This window comes from Passer montanus, unplaced genomic scaffold (genome assembly GCF_014805655.1).
Source record: "Passer montanus isolate IOZ18808 unplaced genomic scaffold, ASM1480565v1 scaffold126, whole genome shotgun sequence".
Lineage (NCBI taxonomy): Eukaryota > Metazoa > Chordata > Aves > Passeriformes > Passeridae > Passer > Passer montanus.
The window spans coordinates 1,175,019-1,199,889 of NW_024359388.1; the positions used below are offsets into that span (position 1 = coordinate 1,175,019).

Below are 24,871 nucleotides of genomic sequence, written 5' to 3' on the forward strand. Positions count from 1 at the left end.
GAAACAACACCACTTCCTCCCACATGCTGTCAGTGCCTAGACTGTAGTTATTTGCTTTTAATTGAATTAGCCAGCCCATTGCCTTTTTGTTAGCCTATACAAAGCGCTAAGTTCTGCAAACACCTTGCCAGAGTGACTAGATCAGATGGTGAGATAATTATTTCCACCACATCAGTTGCTTCAGTTCCAAATTGGCCATCAAAACACAGGCAGGTGGCTGTGAGGTTTATGGGATGTCCCCAGCAGTTAGGTAACACCACAGACCCACTCCCAAACTGAAGTCATCTCTGTTTTTTTAAAACATAGAGTTTTCTCTCAGGGGTGACCTCTCAGCCCACAAAGTCAGTGGAGTCAGGATTTTGAGCCTCTACCCCAACCCTGTCCTGCTCCAGCTCAGATTGTGTTTCACCAACACCTCAGTTTCCGCTAAAATAATACTTATTCTGTTGTTGCTACTGCTGTCATTAACACGATTGCACTCAGTTCACAATATTCTTTGCAGAGAAAAGAAAACCTTTGCTTTAATCATCAGCATAAGAAGTGATAAACGGCACATTTGTTTTGTGTACTCATCTTAAAACTCACCCACTTCCAGTGCATTTAAAAGCAAACCTGAATGATTGCTCACAAATAAGCACAGGACTATTTTAGGGGTGGAAGAATGGTTTGGGGTAGCCTTTAATCATGGGTTTATTCTGGACCTACCCCAGACTTATATTCACCCCTTAGCAAACCTCACCAAGTGTTTCCCCACTCACTCTGGGGGCAGGTTAACTTTCCCTCTTGCCGGGCAGAAGACCTTGTCCTGTGAGTCCTTCTCAAACATCAGAGAAGTGACCCTTGCCTGGTGCATTGAGCCTCTTCCCTCCACCCAGGGGATGGGGGAAAGGCTGCAAGCTCATGGAAAAGGAAGGATGTCTCTGCTGGACTGTGTGATCCCCAGCAATCCCATGCATTCTGGGAACATAGCACTTCCTTGCACTGTGCAGCTCACACCTACACCTTCTTGCTGGGAGCACGGTCATGGCAATGGCAGTCCAAGGACCTTCCAGAAAAGAAGTGTTGAGTAGCAATGGCAGCCTGTGCTTTTGCATCATTGGCAATAAAATCAATGATTAATTGAACTATTCACTACTTAAAATCAGCCTTCTTGGCCCATTAAACCCATGGTAGTCTTGATGAGGTTCCCTGGTGGACTGCACAGGAGCTGCTGTCTTTGTTCCAAAAGTAATACTCTTCACTTTCTACTTCCAAACATGGAGCTGGAGATGGCTGGGCAGGAGCAGGAGCACGTGGGTGTCTGTGGGGAGATACTTACCTGAAGCCAAGGAAGCTTAGCTTGACTTTGTTGAGGAACTGAGGAAATATTCAACATCCCACTTTCACTAAGGCTTCACCACATCAGGACCACTTGCTAACTTTCACTCCTCTTAAAAACGTTCTTCAGGCTATGCTCTGCTCCTTATCTGATCTCTGGGCTCTCAGTTCCTTCTCTATGGCCACCTTTGTCTCTCCCTCAGCATCATCTTCTTGTCTCTCCACCTGGCCTTGCTGTGACCTTGGCTATATCACTGGATGTGGCTTTGCTGCTTTTCTCAGCCTCTCCTTGTCCCTCTGCACAAAGATCCTTCAGGTCCCTTCCAACAGCTCTGACTCTCCTGATTTTATCTCTCTGTAGCACTGGGTTTGCTCTGGCTTACTGTACCCCAGATCATGAGCTACTTTTACCCCATTCTCCAAGTGTGGGTGAAAGCCTTCTGGCAAGGCTTTCCAATAACCCTCTCCTCCAGCTCCTCTGGACCCAGCCACACACCTAACACTGACTCCTCTAAACATAACCAGATCCTTACTTCTGACCATCATCATCCTCCATCCTCTTCTTCTTTCCTCTCCTCCCTTCCTCCTGCTTGCCAGAGCACCTGTGGCTGCAGCATCCCTCTTGCTGCGCTGCCTTCTGCTCCTTTTCTCCCTCCAAGCTCTTCCTCAAGCTTCCTCCCCTATTCCAACCACAACTCACTACTCTGTAGTTCTCAAACTCCCCCTTGCCCTCCACATACACCCACACTTAGCAGCCCCACTGTCACCTTCCCTCATGGCCATGGCCCCACTGCTGCCCCTTGGGGGCCCTTTCACTCCCTTTTTCCTCCTCCATCCTCCCCTGGGATGGTCTCCAGGCTTGCTTCTGGCCCATTTCCTGATGGTATCCCCCTCTCAACTCTTACTGAGCTCTTCCAGGCCCCCACATAACTGACCCCGTGTGGCCACAAGCAGCAGCTCACACCTCTATATACCTGTCCACCTCTTTCCCAGCCAAATTTAGCATGGCCTTGGCTCGTCTTTATGCACTGATTTTTATTTTTACATTTTTATGCCTTTCCTGCTCCCCCCACGTCTGCACGTGCTGCCTTATTTCTGAGAACTAGCTGACTTCTCCTCCTGGCCAAAACCCACTTCTCTACTTCAGACTCTTGCAAAAGGCAGAATGCACTAAATGGCCCTAGTGAACCCCAGCTCTACCTGCAACTGAACCGTCCTCAGCCTGCTGTCCTTCTCCACACTTTGTCCTTGCAGTCACTGGGCTCATGCCTGCAGCCACTGCCCTCTGCCTCCTCCTGCCAAAGATGCAGAGCTTTTCCTGGAAAAGACACGTTTGGGCTGGAATGGCAGAGAGCAGTGCTGATGATCCATACATCCTGCTGGACTAATTTCAGTGCTATCCCATCCGCAGGGGTGTGCCAGAGGGGTGGAAGAAGAGGTTGCACATGAACATTCAGCTTCCTTCCCCTGCCCGCAGCCAGCCTACCACCCAAGCTGGTGGCCAGGGGAAAGGGTTGTTAGTGCCAAGAGCTACAGCCTTCATCCTGGGGACACCTGGCATGGGGAAGGAGGAGAAATGGGTTTATTGGACCCTTGGGGTATGTGCTTTGTTTTTCACAAGACCTTGCAGGTAAGGTGGAGTTCTGGAGCAGCAGAATTAACCTGTCGTGCAGTGCAGGCTAATTGCACTGCAGTGCAGTGCCGGGGGGTTAATAAAGCACAAGGCATCAATGGACACTCCTCCCCTGGTGAAATGCAAAAAATTAAGTGCCTAATACGTGTTGAGAGCCTGCAGCAGAAACTGATCTGCACTTGATCTTCCTTCCTCTCCCCAGTGCAATATTTTCACAAAATGTTTAGGGTGTCATTAGCACCTCCTTCACATGGGAATAAACCCTGCCAATTGTGTAAAAGATTATCGAAGAAGGGTGAGGGTGGCTTGCTAGCTGCACACACACACACACACAAAGACACAGACACACACACACTCTCTGTATGCAATACCTTCATGTTTTACCTAATGACTCTGGCGTTCATATAAATTTTGCAATCAAAAAAAGAGGTAATCAACCTTCACAGTATAAAAACGAAGCCAGGCCAAATAACTTTGCCAGATATGTGCAGCTAGCAGGCTGCAGGAGGGCGAGCAGCACAGAAGTCAAGCTTCGACTTCCTGCACTCATCCTCCCTGCGTGCTGGAGCACCCCCACCGCTGCCTCCCAGAAATGAACTCGCTCATTTCCAGAAAACGCCGCACCGTCCCCCTCCCTGCGGCCGGGACCCCGGCTGCCCGGGGTGCTTTTGGCTTTTGCGGGGGTGCAGGCGGCCCCGGGGCCCAGATCCAGCCCGCTCCATGGGGCCAGCTCCCCGGAGAGCGGCGGCGCGGGATGCGCGGCGCGGCGGTGCCGCCTCTGGAGCAGCGGCGCAGGCTGGAGCGGGGCCCCGGGCACACGCAGCCCATCTCAGCTCCAGCCTTTCTACTTCCTTCTTGCGGTTTGCGTCGCCTCGATTTATTCATTTCCTTGTAATTCGCAGATAGACATCGATGCTATATTTAAACGGTGCCTGTAACTGTGTGGGGATTGCAGGTAAGCCATTTTATTGGTAGAGTGATGGTTTTAAAGGAAAGTGAGACTTCAGAGTCATCTTCCAGGCTGGCGCTGTCTGCGGTACGGGTGACCTGCATCCAACCCCCTTCCCGGCCCGCGGCACCGGGGACACACAGCTCCCAGCAGCTCCAGCTTCCTGCCACCGCCACCGAGAGAGAGGGCTCTTCTGCCCCTGCCCCACTCAGACAGCTGCACAAAGCCCAGCAACCAAACCAGCTAATTAGTTCAAGTAATAAAATTATTAAGGTGGTGCAATTAAAACTTCCAGGATTCCATTATATTGGGGGTGGAAGAAGCTCAATAAACACACTGTTTCATTTTTAAGGGTAAAAAGGATTCACAATATGTTATATTGTGAATCGTTTTCATGCAAACCTCTGTCATTTTTTTCACCACTTTCCTTTGGAAAGTCCATGTTAAGCAATGGAAGATAGGATGGTAATCTATGTTAAAAACCACAGAGCGGCCAATTCTCTGGATGGAGGGTCACCAACCAGTTTGGGGAAAGATGAGATAAAAGGTGAGGGCACCAAAAACTCTTCAGACAGTCTGGGTTTTTTAGCTGAGTTGTGAAAACCCCATTGCTCTAAACAGCTCTGACCTTTCCTATTTCTTGGAGACTGACGTCTCCACAGTAGATGAGGTCACTCACCCTGTTTTTGAAGTCTCTCTCTCTCACTACTCCTTGCATGGGTTTTTTTCTGTGGGAGGGGACAGTCATGAAGAGGGCTAAACCTCTTGATCATGTGTGAAAAAAGGAAATGAAAATGAGCTATTGGAGATGTATCAAGGCCTGACCCATAACTTTGGTTTCTGAGGATATAAAATTATGAAACCCAGAAGTTTGAAAGGAAAAACGTAGGACATCTAGCTCTAAAAGCAATTTTATTGGAGGCTACATGCACTGTGCTAGAAACTAGAAATGCTCAGCCTTTGCTTTTACAAGACAGTTATGAATGGCTCTGACAGGAGCATGAGAAACCACAGATTCAATCACCTGGAGAAACTGCAATTTGAATGTGGTGCCTTGGGTGGAGAGAAGCTGCACACCAGCTTCCTATGGGAAAACCTGCTTGGCATGCTCAACTAAGAGGCACTGTCTGCCTTTAGATCTTGCTGCCAGTGTAGAGGAAAACTGAGAGAGGACCCAAGAGAGAGTCAAAAGCGTTAGCTAGACCACAGCAAGGTACCTAGCACATTACTAGATGGCTGCAACCACCAGGAAAAAAGGGAATTTCTTTATGACCATTTGCTGAGGCATATTAGTCCAAGAAGAGAAGGCATAAGACTGTATGAGGTAAACAGTCCCTGATATATGAGTGGGACTTCTCCATGGACAATGACAGGCTAATGCATTTTGGAGACACACAGGAGTAGAACAGATGCTTGGACCTGGAAGCATCTGACCACTGCCTGTGCTGCACTGGCCATTCCCAGGTCAGAGAGAATCTGCATCTTGCAGACCTGAGGAAATCAGGGCTCTCTATCTGCCTGATCCGGATTTAAACACCTTCATGAAGGAAGTGAGAAGGAGCAAGAGGAACAATACAGTGAGGATGGGATGAAATGTCCTTCATGATGATGAAATGTGCTTCATGCACATGGTGATATACATGGTGCACTCGCACTGACATAGCCAGGAGAGCTTGGAAAGCATATTTCAGGTAAGATGCAAGTGTCTGCTCTAACCTCACCAGGTTCACATGGACGTTCACAAAACTTCCTGGGGGAGGTGGTTTCATTGATACTACATGGACATGACTTCTGCCTGGCTAGGAAAGGAATTAAAAGCTGGGGCAAGCAGACAAGACAGCCAGAGTCCATAAGATTTTGGATTTCAGACGTTCCTAGAGCAAGAATTCAGAAGCTGGTCTCAAAATCAAAACACAGAAAGCCCAAGGGTCAAAGACAAAAACACTTCCCAGAAATATGGAGGGCATGCATTAGCTGTGGTTTGTGAAAAGTCACCTGGATCTGTCTATTGTCTTAGCTTAAAAGACAGAATTTTTTTGCATAATTCATGACCTGTCTTTTGTAGGGAGCAGGAAATGATAGCTGAAGCCTGGAAGACTGATCTGAGAGAAGTACCCAGCACACCATGACTGGCCTCAGCTGGCAGCACTGTAAGCTGGAGTGGCAGGAGGCTGCCAGCTGCCTGCAGAGACATGCAAGGCAGCCGTGCTGTGCAGAAACAATAAAAATGCATTTGCAAAATGAAGCCCTGTGTTTCATTGCCATTGTTTACCAGGGCATGACATTACTCCTATCTAAGAGATGAAAACCTGGACTGGGCTCTTCACACTCTTGATAATTGCTTTTTTGTGGAACAACACCCTGTGCAGAACCACTCAGACATCAGCAGTCCAGTCAGCCTCTGCTAGGGCCAAGCAGAAAAACGAGTCCAAACCCAGAAGCAAGGCATCTAGCCTGCTTTTCACTTTCCTCTTGGGCACAGGTGATTGCCTTTTCCTCTTGCCAGTTGCCAAAAGGACAACGACAACCCATCCAGTCAGTGTGTTCATAAGTTATTTAACATCTATTGTTCTCTTATTCTGAGACACCTAAGCTAGCTCCTCCTTCACTGCCCGGTCAGGGCATGGAGCATTCCACAGGCATTGGGCCAGCTGGCTCCTGAAGCCCAGCAGTGGAGCTGGCTGTGGGTCACAGTGGATGTGACCACTCCTCTGGGATGCAACAAGGATGTGCTCACCTGACTACACACTTGAAAGTTTAGTGCTGGAATGGCTGCACATCCAGCTACCTCACATCTACTCCAAGTCACAGGGACCTGCTGACATCTCTTCAGAGCCAGCCAAACTCATAGGCATTAAATCAAAAATCAGTAGCTCTCAGCCTACTACCAGCCAGATCAGAGTTCAGATAAAAACCACCCTGGCAATCTTTATTATCTTTCCATCCAAGTTCATCTAAATTTGACACACAGTTCTGCCTGGGAAAGGAGATACGATTGTTTCAATCTGCTTGGCCTTTCTGGTGAGTGCTCTTTCTCTTTCTCTCTTCCCTCCCCCTTCCTCCCGACAAGTATACACAGACAGTGATCTGAGAGCGTGCAAGAGAAAATGCTTTACGTTTTCCTGAAAGCCCTGTGCCGAGGGTGGTGTTTCCCCACCTCCACGCTGCTGACAAACGCTGATGTAAACACCATGAATGTGCCTGTCTAAAGGCCACAGGGGTTTTCACGTGAATCCTGCGTTTTTTCCACAAAACCCATTACACTGTACTTCAGCTTAAAATATATCTCCTTGGTTCTGGTTAACCTACAACCTGTCTAAGGCTAATAAGTTTACAGGCAAAACTACTCAGCAGAACCAAATTTGGAATAGAGGTGCTTCTCTGCTACAAAATCCTTTCAAGAAACGGTTGCAACTGTGGCTGTATTAAAATCAGAAAAACCAACACTGACACAAAAAACGTTTGAAAAAAAACCAAACAGCTATGCCTTCAGTGTTGACAGGAGTAAAACATGTCATTTACAACGCCACCGAAAACATAACAGGAAGGAAGTAGACCTCAGAAACTATAAACAGAATTTAACAGAGGTAGGAAGTACCTCAAATGCTTTCACGTAGTGACTGTAAAAAAGATACTAAAAGGAGAAAATGTTTCCAGGTTTTTTTTCTTGTTTGCTTTTTGTTTTTCCCCCACATTAGAACAGTAAGAAATGATCACAAAAGTAAATGCAGCTTTAAGTTGCAAAACAATTTATGGTACAAACAACAGCTTGATTTTCCTTCCACTCACCCTCCTGCGCCATTCCTCCAAGCAAGTTTTTGTTTGGTCAGAAATTAGATGGTGCTCTTCTCCCTCCCTCCCTCCCTCCCTCCCTCCCTTCCTCCCCACAGCTGCTGGTTTTAAATTATGCCAAAGACAAAAATTATAATGCACCTTGATAGTCAATAGGAGTCTGCACAAAAAGACAAAATACCCTCACCCCATCTTCGACACTTTACAGATCTCGTGACTGTATTATTTCACGCCTTGCTTGCTCTGTAATCTCCTGCACCCAAAAACCCCTCTCAGGACCCTGACTTCCAACAAAGAGGGGCTACCTGGTAAACCCCCTCCTACGTGCAACTTCACTACTTTAGTTCACTTTACCATCCTCCTTGACACCCTTTCCTAGCTTTACTCACTTTAAAGAGCACGGGAAACTCTAACAACCAGGAGGTAAGTGGCAGTCAGAGGATCCCCACACACTGGGCTGGGCAAGAGAGTACCAGCCTGGTGCCCAGCCCCAGAAGCCCTGGAGGAGCAGGTGCAGAGCATGGCAGCACCAGATCCACAGCTGCAGGGGCTCTGCTGCACTGGCCATGGACCTGGAAACCAAGAGCCAAAGGGGAACCTCCCTGTTTTCCCTTTTTCTGTACCTGTGGCTAATATTGCAGACATTTCCGTAAACAAAAATCCTTACCTTCTGACCTTTCTCTGCACTTTAGGCTCAGAACAGAGTTCCCCATAGACAGCCAGCCGCGCTGCCCAGGTTCACAGTGCAGAACCACACGCGTTAGATTTGTCCCACTACTGAAAACAACACATACGCACCGAGTTGGTAGGGAAATAGAACTTTATTCCAAGACGTGAGCTGAAGCAATGAGCATATGAAGCAACAACCACTAGAAAAAAAGTGAAAAACACATCAAATATTTGTATTGTACCAGTTAAGTTTGAACACAGAAGTCCCTTTCCATAAAATGTATGCGCAGGACAAAAGCACATGCGAATCTCAGATGGTCACCTAGAGCATTGCTTTTAATGTCTAAGAAAGAGGTCTCCCCTACAAAAATCTTTAAGCCAGGAAAAAACCCTTCAAGTAACAAAGTAGAAATTATCTGTTCATTCTGCTTGGCACTGTGGAGAAGGAGGGGGATAATATATCCCAAAAGAGTATGCATCTTTAAGATGTATAAATTCAAAGTCCCTAACACAAGTCTGCTGCCAGACCAAGTACCGTTTTTTCTTCCTCATTTAGGAAGTCAAGTGAAGTATGTCTGCTAAGCACAGGGGGATCATGTTCTGGAGTGAAAGCTGCTAAGACCACACGGTCTGCCTGCCAGCAAGGAAACTTCATTGACTCACACACCCAACAGAACTTTTCTTTCTAACATCACCCTACCACTGAAAGCTGCGAACTGCATCAAATTCTGCAAACATTCAAACAAGTATTTCCTTCAGTGCCTTAATACAGAAAGCTAAATGCTGCTCTCCTTGAGCTCTCCCTTCACAATCATTTCAGTACCACTGGAAGAAAGCTGCAAGTGCACATAAACAGCAGAGATGGCTCTGTATAAGTCATGGGTGGTGGTTATTTTAACCTGGCTTATGTATGTGACATCAAAAAGGGGTAGCTGGACCATTTCTGTGCTATTTGCAAGGTCTGCCAACTTAATTCTAATGCATACATACATACATACATACATACATATATATGTGTATGTATAATGCATGCATAGTAACTTACAATCGTAAGAAAAATGCAATTTATTTATAAACCTGCTCTTTGGGACTCTAGAATTTTAGTGGTTGATCCACTAAATTCACAGGTAATATAAGCTGAATGGTCACTCTTCTTTACACAGTACCATAAAAGCATTATTTTAGAAACTGCTATCATGGAGGCTAATCCAATAACAACAATGGCAGCAACAAAATTAACTGTCAGGACAAGTGTCAGTCAGGCATTAAAAAAATACATCTCTGAAGAATTGCATTGTTTTCAAAAAATACACTGAAATATTCTATACAAGAATATAGGCATCACACTTATGAATCTAAATTTATAACCACGTACATGTATTAGCTATTCTCAAAAAACCATCTACATTTGCTACCCACCTACAGTAGCTACAGTTTCAAATTGGGAACACTGCAAATTTATGTACTTTCCCTGAGATCAGTAATCCAAAATAAATAGCCCTGCAAAGGTAACAGTGTAAACTCTGATTTAAGTCTTCAGTAAGGATCAGTCCGCAAAAGCCAAGAAGAACATTAAGCAAACGTAAACACAGCAATCATTTTGTCAGTTTGTGAGTTAATTCTCAGTGACAGTGGAACCCCATGTGAGATGTAGCATCCAAATGTTGAAGACCCGTCAATTTTATTGTACAATACAGTTGTCCTAGTTGCTCACTTTCCTATCACTGTACCCCTGAATGCATCCAGCTGGGATTGTGGATCTCCAAATTGTGACCCAGATCTGCTCTTCCACTCTGCACAATCTTTACAGTGCCTTTAAAAGCACTCTTTCTGAGGTTCTTACTCTTGAATAGAGGAATGGCGAATAGATCTGTGATAATCCTCTGGACTAGTCACAAGTTCTGGTAAATCATAGCCTCTCAGCAGATGTCCACTGTTTTGTTGAGCAAAGTAATACAGCTGCCTGGCAAACATTGGTTCAACCTTAAGAACAGACAAAATGTTAATCAGACATGTGACAAAACTTCACGCTCCTCATCTTAGTTATTCAGGGTGGTTTTAAGTTAAAAACAAGATAGGGCAGAACAGTTCTGCTTACCAGAATGGGAATGCAATTTCAGTGGTTTTACTAATTTCTGTTTAACACTAGGTCTTGCCTAGCCCAGCCTAGCTCTGCTGCCAAGTGTCTCGCAACCTGCACACACTCCTTACCTTCACCACCTTCATTATAAGGGACTGCAGCAGTGACACAAATGATGTATCAAAAATTGCAGTCCCTTAGCCAGCCCCAGGCTCTGAGCAATGCCCACAGGACACACATGCCCACAGCCACTCAAAGTGTTTAAACATGTTGAACACCCCAGAAGTCTTGTCTGCACTGCAAAGTACTTTGAGGACTTAACTTGAAATGCTGTAGCCCTCAGGTAGACTGAGACAAGTTGCCAAATGACTGTGTCTGAAGTTAGATTTCAGCCTAACATCAAGGTTACTTTTGTTTCTGTTCATTCAAGCTCTTATGAGGAATTTGTTCAACCACCAAGTGGGATTTGTATGAGTTAACACTGCCTTCACTTCTGTCTCTTCAGAAACCACCACTCCCTCTCAGGGCTTTGGGCTCTGACTGTAAATATGTGAGCTGTACACTGAGAACAAACACCTGAAGCTCTCCTTACTCCCAATGGAGGACATGCTGGATAACCCTTGTCCACAACCCTCTCCTGCTGGTCAGCCAATCCCTCCATGTCAAAAGACACAGGCACTGTTTTGGAGGAAATAAATGCCAAGGTGGAGATGGGAAGGCAGAGGGACAGGTGTCCCAGGCAGCTTTCAGTGCAGAATTGTTTGGTGGGATGGTAGAGTCCCACCAGCCCACAAGCCAGGTCAGATTGAGAAGATGAGCAAATTGAGCAATTGCCAAAGCTCCTGAAGCAAAGGTCTGGAAAGAGCAGGAGGTACAGGTTCACAGAGAAGATACCAGGACACGAGATGGATAAGGGGGCTGGAGGGAGGATGCTACAAAGCAGGGATGGAAAGCTGGAAAGCCAAAATAAGAATGGGAAAAAGTTGAAGGAGAGTCAGGGATGGGCAACCATCTCTAACTAGTCATTGCACAGCTCAGGATGGATTTGTGAGCTTCTCAACTTCCACCCCAGAGACCTGCCAGGCAACAGTGTGGCAGCACAAAAGCTACACAGCTAAACAGAGGCCACAGCTTACCGCAGAACTCTGACTTGGCACCCATCCTGCTGCTAAAGGGGCTTTCGAAAAATTTAAAAGAGACACCAGTTTTTTTCTCAAGGATGCAGTAAGCTAAGCCCTGCCACTAATGTGAGCATTACCATTTCTCTTGTGGTTTTATGGGCCAATACAGCCAATTCAGAAAGTACCTGGTCTCAGCCTCCACCCTCGCCCTCTCTCAGAGCGCATCCCGAAACAGCAGCTCTGAGTGTGTGTGAACTGAGGTCAGGCAGCCCAGGAGCCTGACAGCTGCTGAACCCTGAAGCTGCACAGGCAGCCCTGCATCCCACCAAGGGCTGAGGCCCTTGAGATGCAAGCTGGGATTCTGGAGCAACTTCAGGTGCAGTGGATATAAAAGCACCACATCCTGCAGTGGTCAGGCAGCCCAAGCAGCTGCACAACTGGGCTGCTGGTGATAACAACACAGCCCAGCAGTCCCAGGCACATTTCAGCTTTAGATGGGATTTGCAGCTGATCACAAAATGCTCTGTAGAGAGGGAAAATCAGGTGCTCTGCCCTACTGAGGGCTTCCAGTCAGTCCTTGGCAGATCTGGGGATTAAACCTTGCTCTGGAAAGTGCTGCATCTTCAACAATTTACTACTTCTCTCATAATCTATACGAGGCACAAAAGCCTGGCTGGCAGATTCATATCCTCCAAGGAGTGTGCTTGTTTTAGGTAAGGCAGAAATCCTACTTACATGGGCTGTAATTAGTTTCCTCTGCCTCTGTGGATCTGGAAATTCCTCCCCAAAGCACAGAGCGACCTGGTATCTCGGCAGCGGACGTCCATGGTGAGCAAAGGCTTGCAGCTCTGGGAAGAGAGAAAGTACCGTGCTGTGGAATAATCAGGGGAGACAGGCAAGCACCTCACAACTACTCACTCACTCCCACCACCAGCACGGGAGAGAAAAACAGAATGGCAAAAGGAAAAAAAAATGTGAGTTGAGATAAAGACAGTTTAATGGGTAAAAAGAAACAAAGAAGACAAAACAAAGAAAAATAAATGATGGAAAAAGCAATCACTCGTTACTGGCTGATCTACACACAGCCAGTGCCCAAGCAACAGCAACCTCTGGCAAACTCCCCCATGCCCTGTTTTACTGCAGAACACAAGGTCATATGGAATGGAATATCCCTCAGCTGGGACTGCTGAAGCCCTGACTGTGCCCCTCCTCAGACTCTTGTCCACCCCAGACTGCAGCCTCTGAGGGCAGAGTGAGACAAGGAGAAAGCCTTGACATTGTGCTTGCACTGTTCAACATCAGCTGAATTGTCCCTGTGTTATCAGCACTGTTTAGATCACAAATCCAAACCACAGCATCACAAGGACCACTATGAAGAAAATTAACCCTGCTCCAGTCAAAACCAGTACAGGCCAGTAAGACAGACTTTGTGGATGACCTTGGAGCACAGTGGAGAAGATAAAGTAACTCCAGGGGTTGATGAGAGAGGTCAGGAAAAAGACAAAAGGTAAGCACAAGACACTGAGTTTGGAGACCTTCCCTCGGATCAGGGGGAGCTGGTTATAACACTGCAACTTTTCTGTTTACTTTGTCTCACAATTAATTTCATATGCACAAACCAAGACATCTTCCAGTTCTTACTTCTATGGGACCCTGACAGCAGAACCCCTGGAGCAGACACTACTGGTAGCTGGGGACCATTCAAGCAGACACACAAGAGCAGCACTGAAACCAATGGCTTGGCAGTGCCAGAGACAAAATCCTGCCAGGCACAAAAATTAGCCAGAGCCAGACTGTGACAGAGGTAAAGTCACTGTCACACTGTCATTGTCACTCTGCGGTAAGGAAGGGGGAAGGGCTCCTCTTCAGCCGTGTACTGAGCCAGCAAAAGAGCTTTCTGTGTCTTCTGTGCCCCTGCACTCTCTTTGCTAACCCATAACCTTGTGCAAAGTGAAATGATGAAATAGTATTATTCTAATAGTCAGTGTCCCCTGTTAAAAGTAGCAGGGGAGGCCTTTATAAGGTACTCCCACTCAGACCAAAATCTCCAGTGTTGTGAACCAAATGTGGCTGTGGCACTGCATTTCCATCCAGAAAACAAAAAATTCAATCCTACACAATATCCTTGCTGAAGTGTGTGTTAAGTGCTGTGTTTCAGTACACAGCTGATAGGTAAATATTCCATTTTAATTTATAACCCTGTTCATGCTTTCTGGAAAAAGCTGCAATTAATATTAAAGCCAATGTATTACAATGAAGCACCCTCACTGCTAGAGAGGGAAAGGAGAGCCTTTGAACTTGACATGACAAATGCATGTTTTCCCAAAATACACCCCTGCCATTCCTACTCTAACTGCAAGCTTTTCAGACCAAGGTGTGGATTCAGTGGCTATTTCAACAGAATCTCAGTCCTGGCTTGGACTACTACTCTTACTGAGAGGGCCAGTAAAACAAGTAAAACAATGGGCAGCTCACTTAAAACATGGAGTAAAGTGGAACTTTCCCCAAAGTCTCCCCAAAAACCCCTGAAGTGCGCCATGACCTCTCTGGGATAAGGCAAGAAAGAAGAGATTTTCCATGGGACTCTGCTTCCCTCTGTGCTCCTACAGGACAAGGAAGAACGACCCACCCAAGGCCAATCCAGCTGATGTGCAGCTTCTTTCAACTTCCTCTTTCCCTTGTTCTACTTGGCCTCAGCAATTCTCCAAATCCTGAGTACCTGTGGGAGTGCCCATAGCACAGACCTGGAGAAGAAAGCCCTTTCTTTCCCACCACCAGGATAATCACGGTCTGAGTTCAGCCCTGAGCTTCTCCAAAACCTTCCACTCACTCTGTCTTCTTTTCCAGGCCCAGGTGCATCATCCAACAGCAAAGGGCTCCCCATGGGCCTCCCCAAACCTTTCCCACCTCCTGATACTCCTGCTCCAGCTGCCACTCCTTCTGTCCCACCAACTGTCCTCTGGCTGCCCCCTCACACTCCAAGCTCTCTTCCTCTGTTCTCCTACTCTCCACCCAGCCCCATTTACAACAATTGCAATGGATTTATCTCTCTCCACAGAGACCATTCCCCAGGTTTCTGATTTACTGCCCCATTTTAGCTTTCTCAGCAGCAGAGGCTTCTCAGCACAGGCCCCAATGCTCCAGTGCAGTTTGCATTGCAGGGTTCAGCTCCTCAGTGGTTTCCCAAGAGCTGTGGCTGGTTCACAGCAGTTCTTCACCTGTCCTTTTCTCTGCTGTTCATGATTCCCTCTCCTGGCAGAGATCATCTGCCTCTCTTCCCAGGAGAGTCCCAGTTTCCCAGCACAGGGGAATCCCTGATCTTGTTTGCAGGCTGGGACCTCAGCACATTCAATTAACACAGCAGATGTGTCAGGCCCATGGCAAGTCACTTCCAAACTTCACTGAGCATCATCACATGCAAAAACTCACTTTGCACACGCCACAGACTGTGACTGCAACCACACACTTGGGTTTGCACAGGCACTGGTGCATAAGTAATTTAGGAGGGGTGAAAAATAACTATTGCTTGAGCTTATCTTTGGGGTTATGTGTCTAAAAAGAGATGTCCTGTCAACCATTTGGAAGAACCCAGAGCACATCTAAAAAACCACCTGAGAAAAGGGAAAGGGATTTCCAAAACCATCACCAGGCACAGAATTATACATCTTTAAATTAGCATGTGATTGAAGCCCAGCCCAATGCCTGACCTCAAATTCCCCTTTCTAACTGTCAATTCTCACATCTATATAAGATTTCTCTCTTTAAATGCAATTTTTTCTTGGCTGTTTCTCTAGGACGGTGTATCAACCTTGGAATATAAAGTATGCTAAAACAGATGATTTGGATTTCATTTGTTGGGGTTTTTTAAATTTTGCAAGGCATTATACCCCTGAAGAGTGTCATGCCAGTGCTGCTGCCCTGTTCTAGTAATGAAACACACCAAACCATAGCAACTTAGCTCACCTCTAAGTGATGCCAGAAATATCCAGAAAGAGCCAATATCTATTCCTGCTGCCCAAGCTGTCCCCTGGGACAATGACCATCTCCCACCAGTTTCTATGGGTGGACAGCTCTCCTCTCCCTAACTGTGCAGGTGTGCTGGGAAGGGGGGTTGAAGCTTTGCCCCTTCCCTTCATGGGCTGTAAGGAGAAGGCACTGTCCTAAAGCACTCCCCTGCTCCCTCTGCACTGCCTTGTGCAAAATGAGATCTTTCCAGAGAGCTCTGGTGAGGTATGCACCTCCCTGCTCAGCATATTAGGCAGGCCTGAAATTCCAGACTTTGTGAAACCCTTTTAAATTCCTAGATATCTTTCAGACACTGGCACAGACTGCAAAGAAGGCTTGCTAATGAAACTTGGATACTCTGGGCAAGACCTCAGCCTTGCTCTGGGTCAGGCTGAGAGGAGTGCAGGTGCAGACCACAGACCTGTCCACGACTTAGACTAGCAAACCCAAGATGAGGATCCAGTTTTCTGTGTCAATTTATGGAAAAACTATTTTGCTAGGTTCCTCCTTATGCTTCATATAGAAATGTCAGAGATTGGGTGTCACCAGCTGAGCCTCTGCTCAGTTGACTTCTGCTGGTGTGTGCAGGGGCATTGAATGTGCAGAGAGCAGAAATTTATAGGATTACTCAGGATTCAAGCACCCCTTGGCTGCATTTGCCCAGAAGTATCAAGGGGCAATTCTCACTTAAATGAAAAGAGCACTCCCATAAAGCTGATTAGGACAGTGACCAGCTGACATTTCCAAAAGGCTATCAAAGCCATAGTGGGAATTACCTGTTAAAAACTGCTGAGTATCAAAGAGCTTGCATGTTTGGTCCCGCTCCAGCTTGTTGGGTCGGTCACTGCAGAGCGCCATTGGCCCATCCCAGTAGATCCTGCTTTGGCAAAGTCTCTTGGCGTAGAGGCCATCAGGTGCCATCCACAGAATTACTCCTCGTTCCAGGTGGCTCAGCAGTTTTTCTATGTTCTTCCTCTGGCCATTATCCTCTGGATAAGGGAAGATAACTTGGTCCAGGCCACTGACCTCGTAGCTTTGGCCGTGGGATATCCTACAGCCTTCAGGACTGGAAGTTGTCACCTCCTTCACCAGAATTTCACGGTAGTATAAGCAGATGTGGAGTCGGCAGTCTACAAGTACAAACAAACAGACAAACAAAAAACAATCACTGTAATACATTAGTAGGGATGTTTAATGTTTCAGATCTGTGCTAAGGCCAAGAGACAAGTTTGCATAAGATTGCTGAGCCCACTGGTCAGCGCCACCCAGAAGGTCATATTAGTAAAAAAAAAAAAAAAAAAATTATAAATACTAAAATTTTTGGGGCACAGTAGCATTAATGCTCTCTCATCTTATTAAAAGGGCTATTGATGCGTGGGAATTTGGTAGGAACTAAAATCCCACCAAGTTCTTCACATTTCCATTTAAAAGGAAAAATCTGCACAGAAAAAGTTGATGTTGGTCACATTTTCCAAGTTCACGTCATGATTAAACCCACCAGCTCAGTACACTTCCTCAGGTTTAACAAGGAAGTAGCTGAGTTTCCCCCCAGACTTTGCATAGAAAAGGCTTCTGCACAGGGGACCTGCAAACCTGCACTCAGCTGCCTGCAGAGAAGCAACTGCTGGCTCCAGCTCCAACAGGGCTGTACCCAAAGTCCCCTGCCTTGCTTTCAAATGGCCATTTGGTCCACCTGGCTGACTCCTACATATTCACACAGCACTGAAAATATATATATATATATAGTATATACATGTGTGTTTGTATCTTCACACATACACACAAAGACACACACATCTATACACCCACACTGACCCTGACTCAGGAGAACAATCCCACTTAAGAAACCCACCAAGCAGCACTTTACAGGTCTATCCATTATTTCCATGAAAGAACATCCCCACACCTCCTTCTAGAATTACTCAAAAAGTTCCCCAGTATCCAGACATCTGCAAACCTGGCTGAAATAACTTCCCTTTTCTTTTCTGAATGTCTTTTTTTTTTATTTCACCAGGAGTAACAAAGCAGAGAAAAGCCAGATGGCACCAACAGGAGCACTACAAGCACTATCAATTTTGGGGGGGGTCCTTCCAAATGAAAACCTGAGCCTTAAGTCACTGACACTCCTAAATTGCCAAACTCCCCTGGGAAGGCCTGATTTGGTGTCTCACCAAAGCTACCCAGCAATAAGACCACGAGCCAGCAAAGCACTTCCATAAGCTTTAACCACCTCCATCCCCTGGAGCTAGGGCTGGAAGTGCTTAAGTATCCTGGAAAACAGACTTACAACCATACACCCAAATTCACATTCATTAAAGAGGTTTCTTTTTTTTTCTTCTTCTTTTTTCCTTTCATCTGAAAGGAGAGATGGTGCCTGGGCAAGTCAGAAGTGGGAGTCTCTTGTCAAGCTCCCCAGGAAGCCTGGGGGGTTACGGACCTTACCTGACAGAGCGAGGGCTTCACCAGACCTTATGCTTGGCTCAATCGGGATGCCAGGAGCCTGGGACTCAGGAGGAGCACAAGCATAAAAGGTTCCTGTCACCTGACAACCTGTTTGCACAAACAAAAGTCAGTGACAGAGGCCTAAATCCTAAAGGAAAAGCTAGGGCAGAGATGCAAAAGTGAGTTTTCCAGGGTCCCCCCCAATAAGAACACTCTCTTTCTCCTTCTTCTTAAGAAGCTCCTATTTCCCAATTCCTCCAGGTAGGCCAACTCTACCAATCATTTCAGATGTTACCTGGACTATATTTTCAATTGGGTCTGCATGAAATAATCTCTTAGTGTTTCTATATTCCCCCTAGTCCTTTTCCTTACTAAACCTGTTATTCCATTAAAGAAATAATTGACATTTTTAACTGGACTACAGTGCTCTTAAAAATCGCCTGCATGAAACAATTCATATTTCAAAAAAACTTTGCTAATGATGTGTATAACAATAAAGCTGGGATTAACACTGTTTAAATGCAGGTGAAGAAAAATGTGCAGCAGAAGATTATTAGGGTTTTATTAGCAGAACTACTGTTTAGAACTACTAAACTGTTTCAACAGATGCCTTTGAATAAGTGGATTATACCATGGACAAATGACGTTATTCTTCTGTTTTCAATGCAAATAAAAGTCTTTGGAGGATGATGCACATTTCCCAGTGGCAAAACTCACCACAACCAGGAGCTGGAGTAACTGGGATAAAAAACACCCATCATCTCTTGATGCATTTTATAGCCCAGTGAGAAACACAGTATCAACCACTAACAACAGCCTACAAATTCAGCAAAGCCTCCAAACCTGTGGAAGTGCTGCAGAGGATGCAATTCAGGGCAGGGCTCATTCTACTTGCTACCTTGATTTTTTTTATTAGCAAATAACTCAACTAAAGAGCAAAACATTCTGCCTAATAATTCCAATATACTGCCAGCAAAAGTTGCAGTGCACTGAGTATTTACTTTATAGCAGATCTAAAGATTTCTCTGCATCAAAAGTGGGAGAGAGCTGTCCTCTGAAAATATAGCACCTACTCCAAGAGTCCTTTCTTGCTTCCCTTCTTTTCCTGCCCTTCTCCTCACAAAGCAAATGCCTGTATCCTCAGGTGAGTTACCCTGCAAGGGTCTGCAGCACACAGTTCCCTTTCTCTTATGTTTTATTCCTGCAAGCTTCTGCACTGCCAATTTTCACAATTTGGTCTTTTTCCTACAGATGCAGAGCTTGGAAAGCCATGATTGTGTTAGGCTCTGGTACTGTGAGATCTTTGGGGAAGGAAACATTCCTTTATTCTGTTTCTGTTGTACCAGCCCCAAGAGAGTCTCAATCCATGACAAGTTGTCCCACTGCCACAGCACTAAAATAAAGTAATAATTCCATTTTCCTCTAGGGAGAATAATGTCAGTCTAACCCACAAGGCTGGAGGGAAAACCTCACTGGTGTATGCCTCAAAAAGCCCAAAATCAGAGAGAAAAGCTAAAGAACATATGTTCCCATTTGGGGTTTTTTGAGGGCTGGTTGCCTTCTTTGTTGCTCAGGGCTTTTGAGACAGCTGAGGACTTTTGGGGGCTGATTTCTATCAATGCAGAGGAGTGCACAGCCCACACACCACACATCCAGTGGCAGTGGATGCAAGAGCCAGGACAAAGGTGGCTCCCTTTCAGGGGAACCCAGCACCCCTCCACATCCACATCTGCTAATTCCAATCAAAGCCACAAATAACAAGCCTGAGGAATCTGAGGTTCCTCCAGGTGGCCAGTCTCAGCAAGCAGCCCTGAACAGGGGTGTCTTACCATTTTCACAGCCGGGCCCTTGCCAGTGATGACCGCGAGCGGCGAAGGGGACGCTGGCGCACTGGTACGGAATGTCGGGATGCGGCTGCTCCGGGGCAAACTCCCTCCAGTTCCGCTCATGGGGCACCATGTAGTTGGGTACCTATTCAATTTAACGAGGTATTCTTTCAGTAGGCAGCTGTCAGAACCGATGCTATGCATTGCATCAGCTTTCTCATCTCAGCGCCTTGATTCTCCCTGCCAAAGCCCACGGAGGTCTGAGCTGTGCCCAGGCTACGCGGATGGCACTTGGCCACCACCACCAATGAGGCTTTCAAATGGGTTTCTCACCACTGGTGTAAATAATAAGCAGAGTGGAATAACAAAAGGCAGTCAAAGCACTGCTGGTAAATGTCTGCTTGAAAGAGCAAGGCTTCATTGGGTGCTCGCATTCTGGCACCAAGAGAATGGCAGTGCACTAGGAACTGTCGTCCAACAGAAAAGAGCTATTACTCTGGGATAAACAACACCAAGGGAAATCAATTGCCCTGTGGCCTCATCTGACATTAGAAAAGTTGCTTCTCAATTTCCCAGTTCTCATAATGAAGTTTCTTCACAGGGAGAACCTGAGAGTCCCACCACCAAGGACATAGCACAGAAATTGTGCTGCTCAGCGTAGGGGCACCAACAAAAACACTCAACTAATGCCATACCTGGGATGGTAGTGCAGTGTAAGGAGATGTTATTGGAAAGGGATGGTTCATCATTAATGGCTGCTCCTCCATGCTGATCTGTTTTGCACCTGTGTTCACCAGAGGGATGAAAACAAATTATGTCAATCACAACTTAAGGAAATCCGAAATCGGCACAATAAAGGCAAATCCATACAACCTCCATACAACTGAACAGAGAGAGGACCAAAATGCCTTCCAGTGCCCACGCGGGACTGGATTCCCTGGCCCCCCTTGGGCAGTCTGTCCCACTGGGCCCTGCAGTGCCCCACAGCACAGTGTGTCCCAGCCTAGTGCCCAGTGATGATGATGCCAAGCCTTTGCCTCTCCCTGCCTGGCACCAGCACCTTCTTGGAGGGCAGGCACAGCCCTGCCCCTGCCCTGGAGGCTGCAGGCTGGACATCCCTCACTCCCAGCTCTCTCCCCCCAAGGCAGTTACCTACTCTCTTCCACAAAATTGCTCTTCTCTGTATTCAGAACCTAGATCCAGCATGCAATTTTTTTTTTTTGCCTGTCCCTTGAGCCGCCTGCTTGGCTCTCACTGCACAGAACTGGCAGGGAGGCTCCAGCTAAAAGAGCAATTCCTGCAGTGATGTGCAGGCGCCTGTCTGCATCTTCCTGCAGAGGCTCCCTTTTGTGCTCCAGCTCAATCGCCAGCAGTCCTCCCGCAGACGCAGCCTCTCAAGTCACCAGAATAAGCTGCACTTGAGCCCTCATTTTGGTCCCTTGAAAGACTTAAAAAGGCTGCAGGGCCATTCCAGAAAAGCACACTTCAGTCCTCATATGCTAGCAATGAGACATTTTCACATTCTGTTACACAGGGAATTTGAGATGCTTTACCTTTTTTGGCTCCTTCTGGCACTATTCTGTACACTTTATAGGGATCTGAGATGTCCAGCTGGCTTCTCTCCACCAGTTCTTCAAAGTCATTGCTCTTGTTCAAAGCACACCTTAATCTTGTCTTCCAGGTAGGGGGATCTGGTTTATCAATGCCCTCTCTGAACTTTCCTTTAAAAAGAGCCCAAGCCTGGAAACATTTCAGATAATCAAAAGAGCAGGAAAATGAAAAAAAAAAAAAAAAAAAAAAAAAGAGGAAAAAAAAAAGAATCAAGTACAAGGCAAAATGCTTGAAACAGCATATGTGTGTGTGCTTACATGTGCATGAATTGTTCATGAATTTACTCCCTACAGGTTTAGGCTAAAAAATAGCAGCACAGTACGGTACAAAACACAGTTTAGTGGGCATAAGAAAGGGGAATGAATGTGGAAACAGATGTGCTGCGGTCCCAGAAGCATTTAGCTCTTCACAGAGAACTGGGGAAGGGTGGGCTGTCCCTCAAACTCAGGGACACCAGGGCACAGCCAGCTCCACCAGCCAGGCAGTGTCCAGCAGCAGCCAACCAACAGAAGCAGCCGCAGAGGCAGGTGGCAAGGATGGGATGGTGAGGGCCATCCCTCCTGCCCTGTGTGTCCCACCATCCCGAGCCCAGGCTGAGCCTTACCTTGAAGAGGGCGGCGTCCTCCTCCCGGTTGTAGTCCTGCTTGCCAGCGTGCTTCCAGGGGATGCGGAAGATGCTCTTCTCGTCGTTCTCCCACACCAGCCCGGGGTACTTGCCGCTGTCTATCTGGTCGATCAGCCACTGGCGGAGTTTCCCATTGCCACAGCTCACCGAGTTCATCCCGCACTCGCCCGGCTCCAAGTTCATGCCACTCGTGTCAGAGGTTGTGCAGGGGGTTTTGGGGTGCCCCACCAAGCTGACCTCTCCACACACGTCCAAGCACCGGCTCTCTGGGAGGCTGTGGAGGAGGGGGAAATGGGCAGGATGTGGGAAGAGGCCAACCCACAGGTTAAGAGCTGGGCTAAGTCCTCACCAGCGGTGCCCAGTCCCTGATGCCACACACACCACACCACACCACAGAAAACAGCAGCCACGGCACGCAGAGGGGCCCTGGGGGCCCCGGGAAACACGGTACAGAGCCTCAGGAAACTGGGCACAGCCCCCCACAGCCCTCCCCGGCACTGCCTGCGCTGCAGACTTTGACAGACTTCCCCCGTCCCGATACTGTTATGCATGAACAGACATCGGTCGTTGAAATTTTTATTGTAAGTGGCTTAAGGCACAGCTCCCTTGTCCTGCTGAGAGTTCAACTGGGAGTTTACTTTTCAACCAAGCGAGGAAGAAATCGCATTAAAATAGACTTGCATATGATGGCGCAAATATGTGCTATCAGACATATCACGCACACGATTCTGAGGGTTTCACACGCAGTTATGGTTTATATGGCATCCATCTATAACACCAAAGTAGCTTTCACAAGCTCACTTCAGCAAGACACACTTGAACATGTGATGTCCTATACATATCTACCCCTCCAACTGCTCCCAGCACGCACACATAGCAACACTCAAATCTATACACTGCATATACCTAAAAGTGGAAAGACAGCAGCCCACAGAGCCCGGCATAAGGGCACTTATGTCCCCAGGGACGTGGGAGCTGGCAGCCCACCACACAGAGCCCTAGAGCTGCACGCAGAGGCGCAGGCGCGCACGGAGAGCGGCTCCACAGGGATGGGAAGGTGCGAACTCCAGGACACCGTCACCAGGGATGGGGACCTGGCGTCAGGACTGTCTCACCGATCTGGAAAACGCTTGAATGCCCGAAATCTTAGTTTGGTGGGTTCCCACTCCACCCCTCTATTACATCTAACAAAACTAAGCGATTCCTCATGCAGGAATCTTTGCCTCTACCCACGGGGAGCCTTCCCGAGACCCTTGCCAGACAGGCGCACACTGCTGTGGGCAGATGGGCAGCACCGCTCCGCACCCCTTGCACCCCTCCGCAGGGGCAGCATCCCCCGGACACCAAACCCGGCACCCCGGCGTCTCCCTTGCACATGGTGACTTCTGGGGGATGGGGCGCGCTCGGGACCGCGGCTCCCCAGCGCGCAGCCCGCAGGAGTCCGTGCGAACACCCCAAAAAAGTCACTTTCCCCCCTTCCACTGTGCACGAAGCGGATCCCTCCCACACATCCCCGCGACCCTCCCGAGGGCAGCGGGCACCGGCCGGGCTGGGAGCCGGTGCGCGCCTTCAGCTCAGCATAGCGGGCGGGTGTTATTTATTTTGCTTAGATTAAGAAAAAAAATAGAAGAAAGGGGGGGAAATAAAAGAGAATAAATGAAAAAAAAAAAAATAAAAAGGCAAACGGCTCGCTCAGAAGTGCCCACGGGGGAAGCCGAGTTGCCCACCCCGCCTCCCGGCCGGGTGCCGCGGCGGAGCGCCGTGCCCGGCGGGGCTGCGGCTCGGGGCTCGGCCCTCGCTTACCTCTGCGGCGGCGCTGGCAGCGGGCAGGGCCGCCGGGGCCGGGCGGCTGCCGAGACGGGGCGCGGAGCGACTGGGCCGGCGGCACCGGGAAGTTTCTTTATATGATGGAGGGCGTCGTGCCGGGCGGGGGGAGGCGGGCCCGGAGGTGGAGCCGGCGGAGGGGAGCGGGGACTTGGCGAGCTGGAAAACATCTGAGGCAGTGACACATACCCATTTGCTGGTAAACACGCTGCGGGCGGGAGGGCGTGCAGCCCGGCGCCCTCCGCGTCCCCGCTGGGTTGGGTTTTTTAAAATCTTTACAGACAGACGCACATACATAAATAGCCCAGGGAAACTCCTACCAGTGAGAGCCAGGCGGCTTTTACTGTAAAGACCCAGCTCGCTACACCCACCAGAATCGTCCTAGACGGCGCCGGCCGGGCCCCCGGGATGCTCGGGGAGACGCGGGGGCATCCGCCCAGCAGCCCACGCCGTGCCCGCGCCGGTACCCCCTGCCGGCACCCCCTGCGAGCCAGCCCCTCTTGGCCCGGGCCGGCGGAGCGCAGTGAGACACACACCCGCCTCCTTTCCCCCGGGCTCGGGCTCTCCCCGTCCAGCCTACTCCGTGTTTTGCGGCCCGAAAGGTGTGAACGGGGGGCAAGGTTGGGGGCAGGAGGCAGCGAACCCCGACGGGGCGGCAGCCGGGGGAGAGGGACAGCCACCAGCTCCAGCCGGGAGCGGCTCCATCCCGCTGAGCCCCGGGGATGCTGCCTCCGCAAAGCCCGTCTTGGGGCGCCGGGGCTGGAATACACTGGCTGTCCTGCCTTCAGAGCCTCCTGCCCTAACGTGGTGGATGAAGGAGCGAGCTCCGGGCTCGCATGAAAGTGTCTCTTTCGGGTTTCAAGCACGTGTGTCGTGCCTCAGCACTCTGGTTTTGGTCTGTTCAACGTCCCCGGCGCACATCCATCCACATCCTCTCCGCCGCAACGTCTCAGGTCACAGAATCTGTCACCGCGCGG

General features: G+C 48.2%; 1 protein-coding gene across 1 annotated transcript; it reads right to left on the minus strand.

Annotated features, from left to right (window-relative positions):
• Positions 1-8,505: 8,505 nt before the first annotated feature.
• IRF4 (interferon regulatory factor 4) lies at positions 8,506-24,156 on the minus strand. The gene is given in 11 exon segments (XM_039698465.1): positions 8,506-10,343; positions 12,297-12,409; positions 16,343-16,696; positions 18,009-18,116; positions 19,838-19,979; positions 20,530-20,618; positions 21,388-21,574; positions 22,050-22,344; positions 23,874-23,903; positions 23,905-23,998; positions 24,001-24,156. Coding segments are annotated over 11 exon segments (1,620 nt in total). The 5' UTR covers positions 24,065-24,156; the 3' UTR covers positions 8,506-10,199.
• Positions 24,157-24,871: the final 715 nt, after the last annotated feature.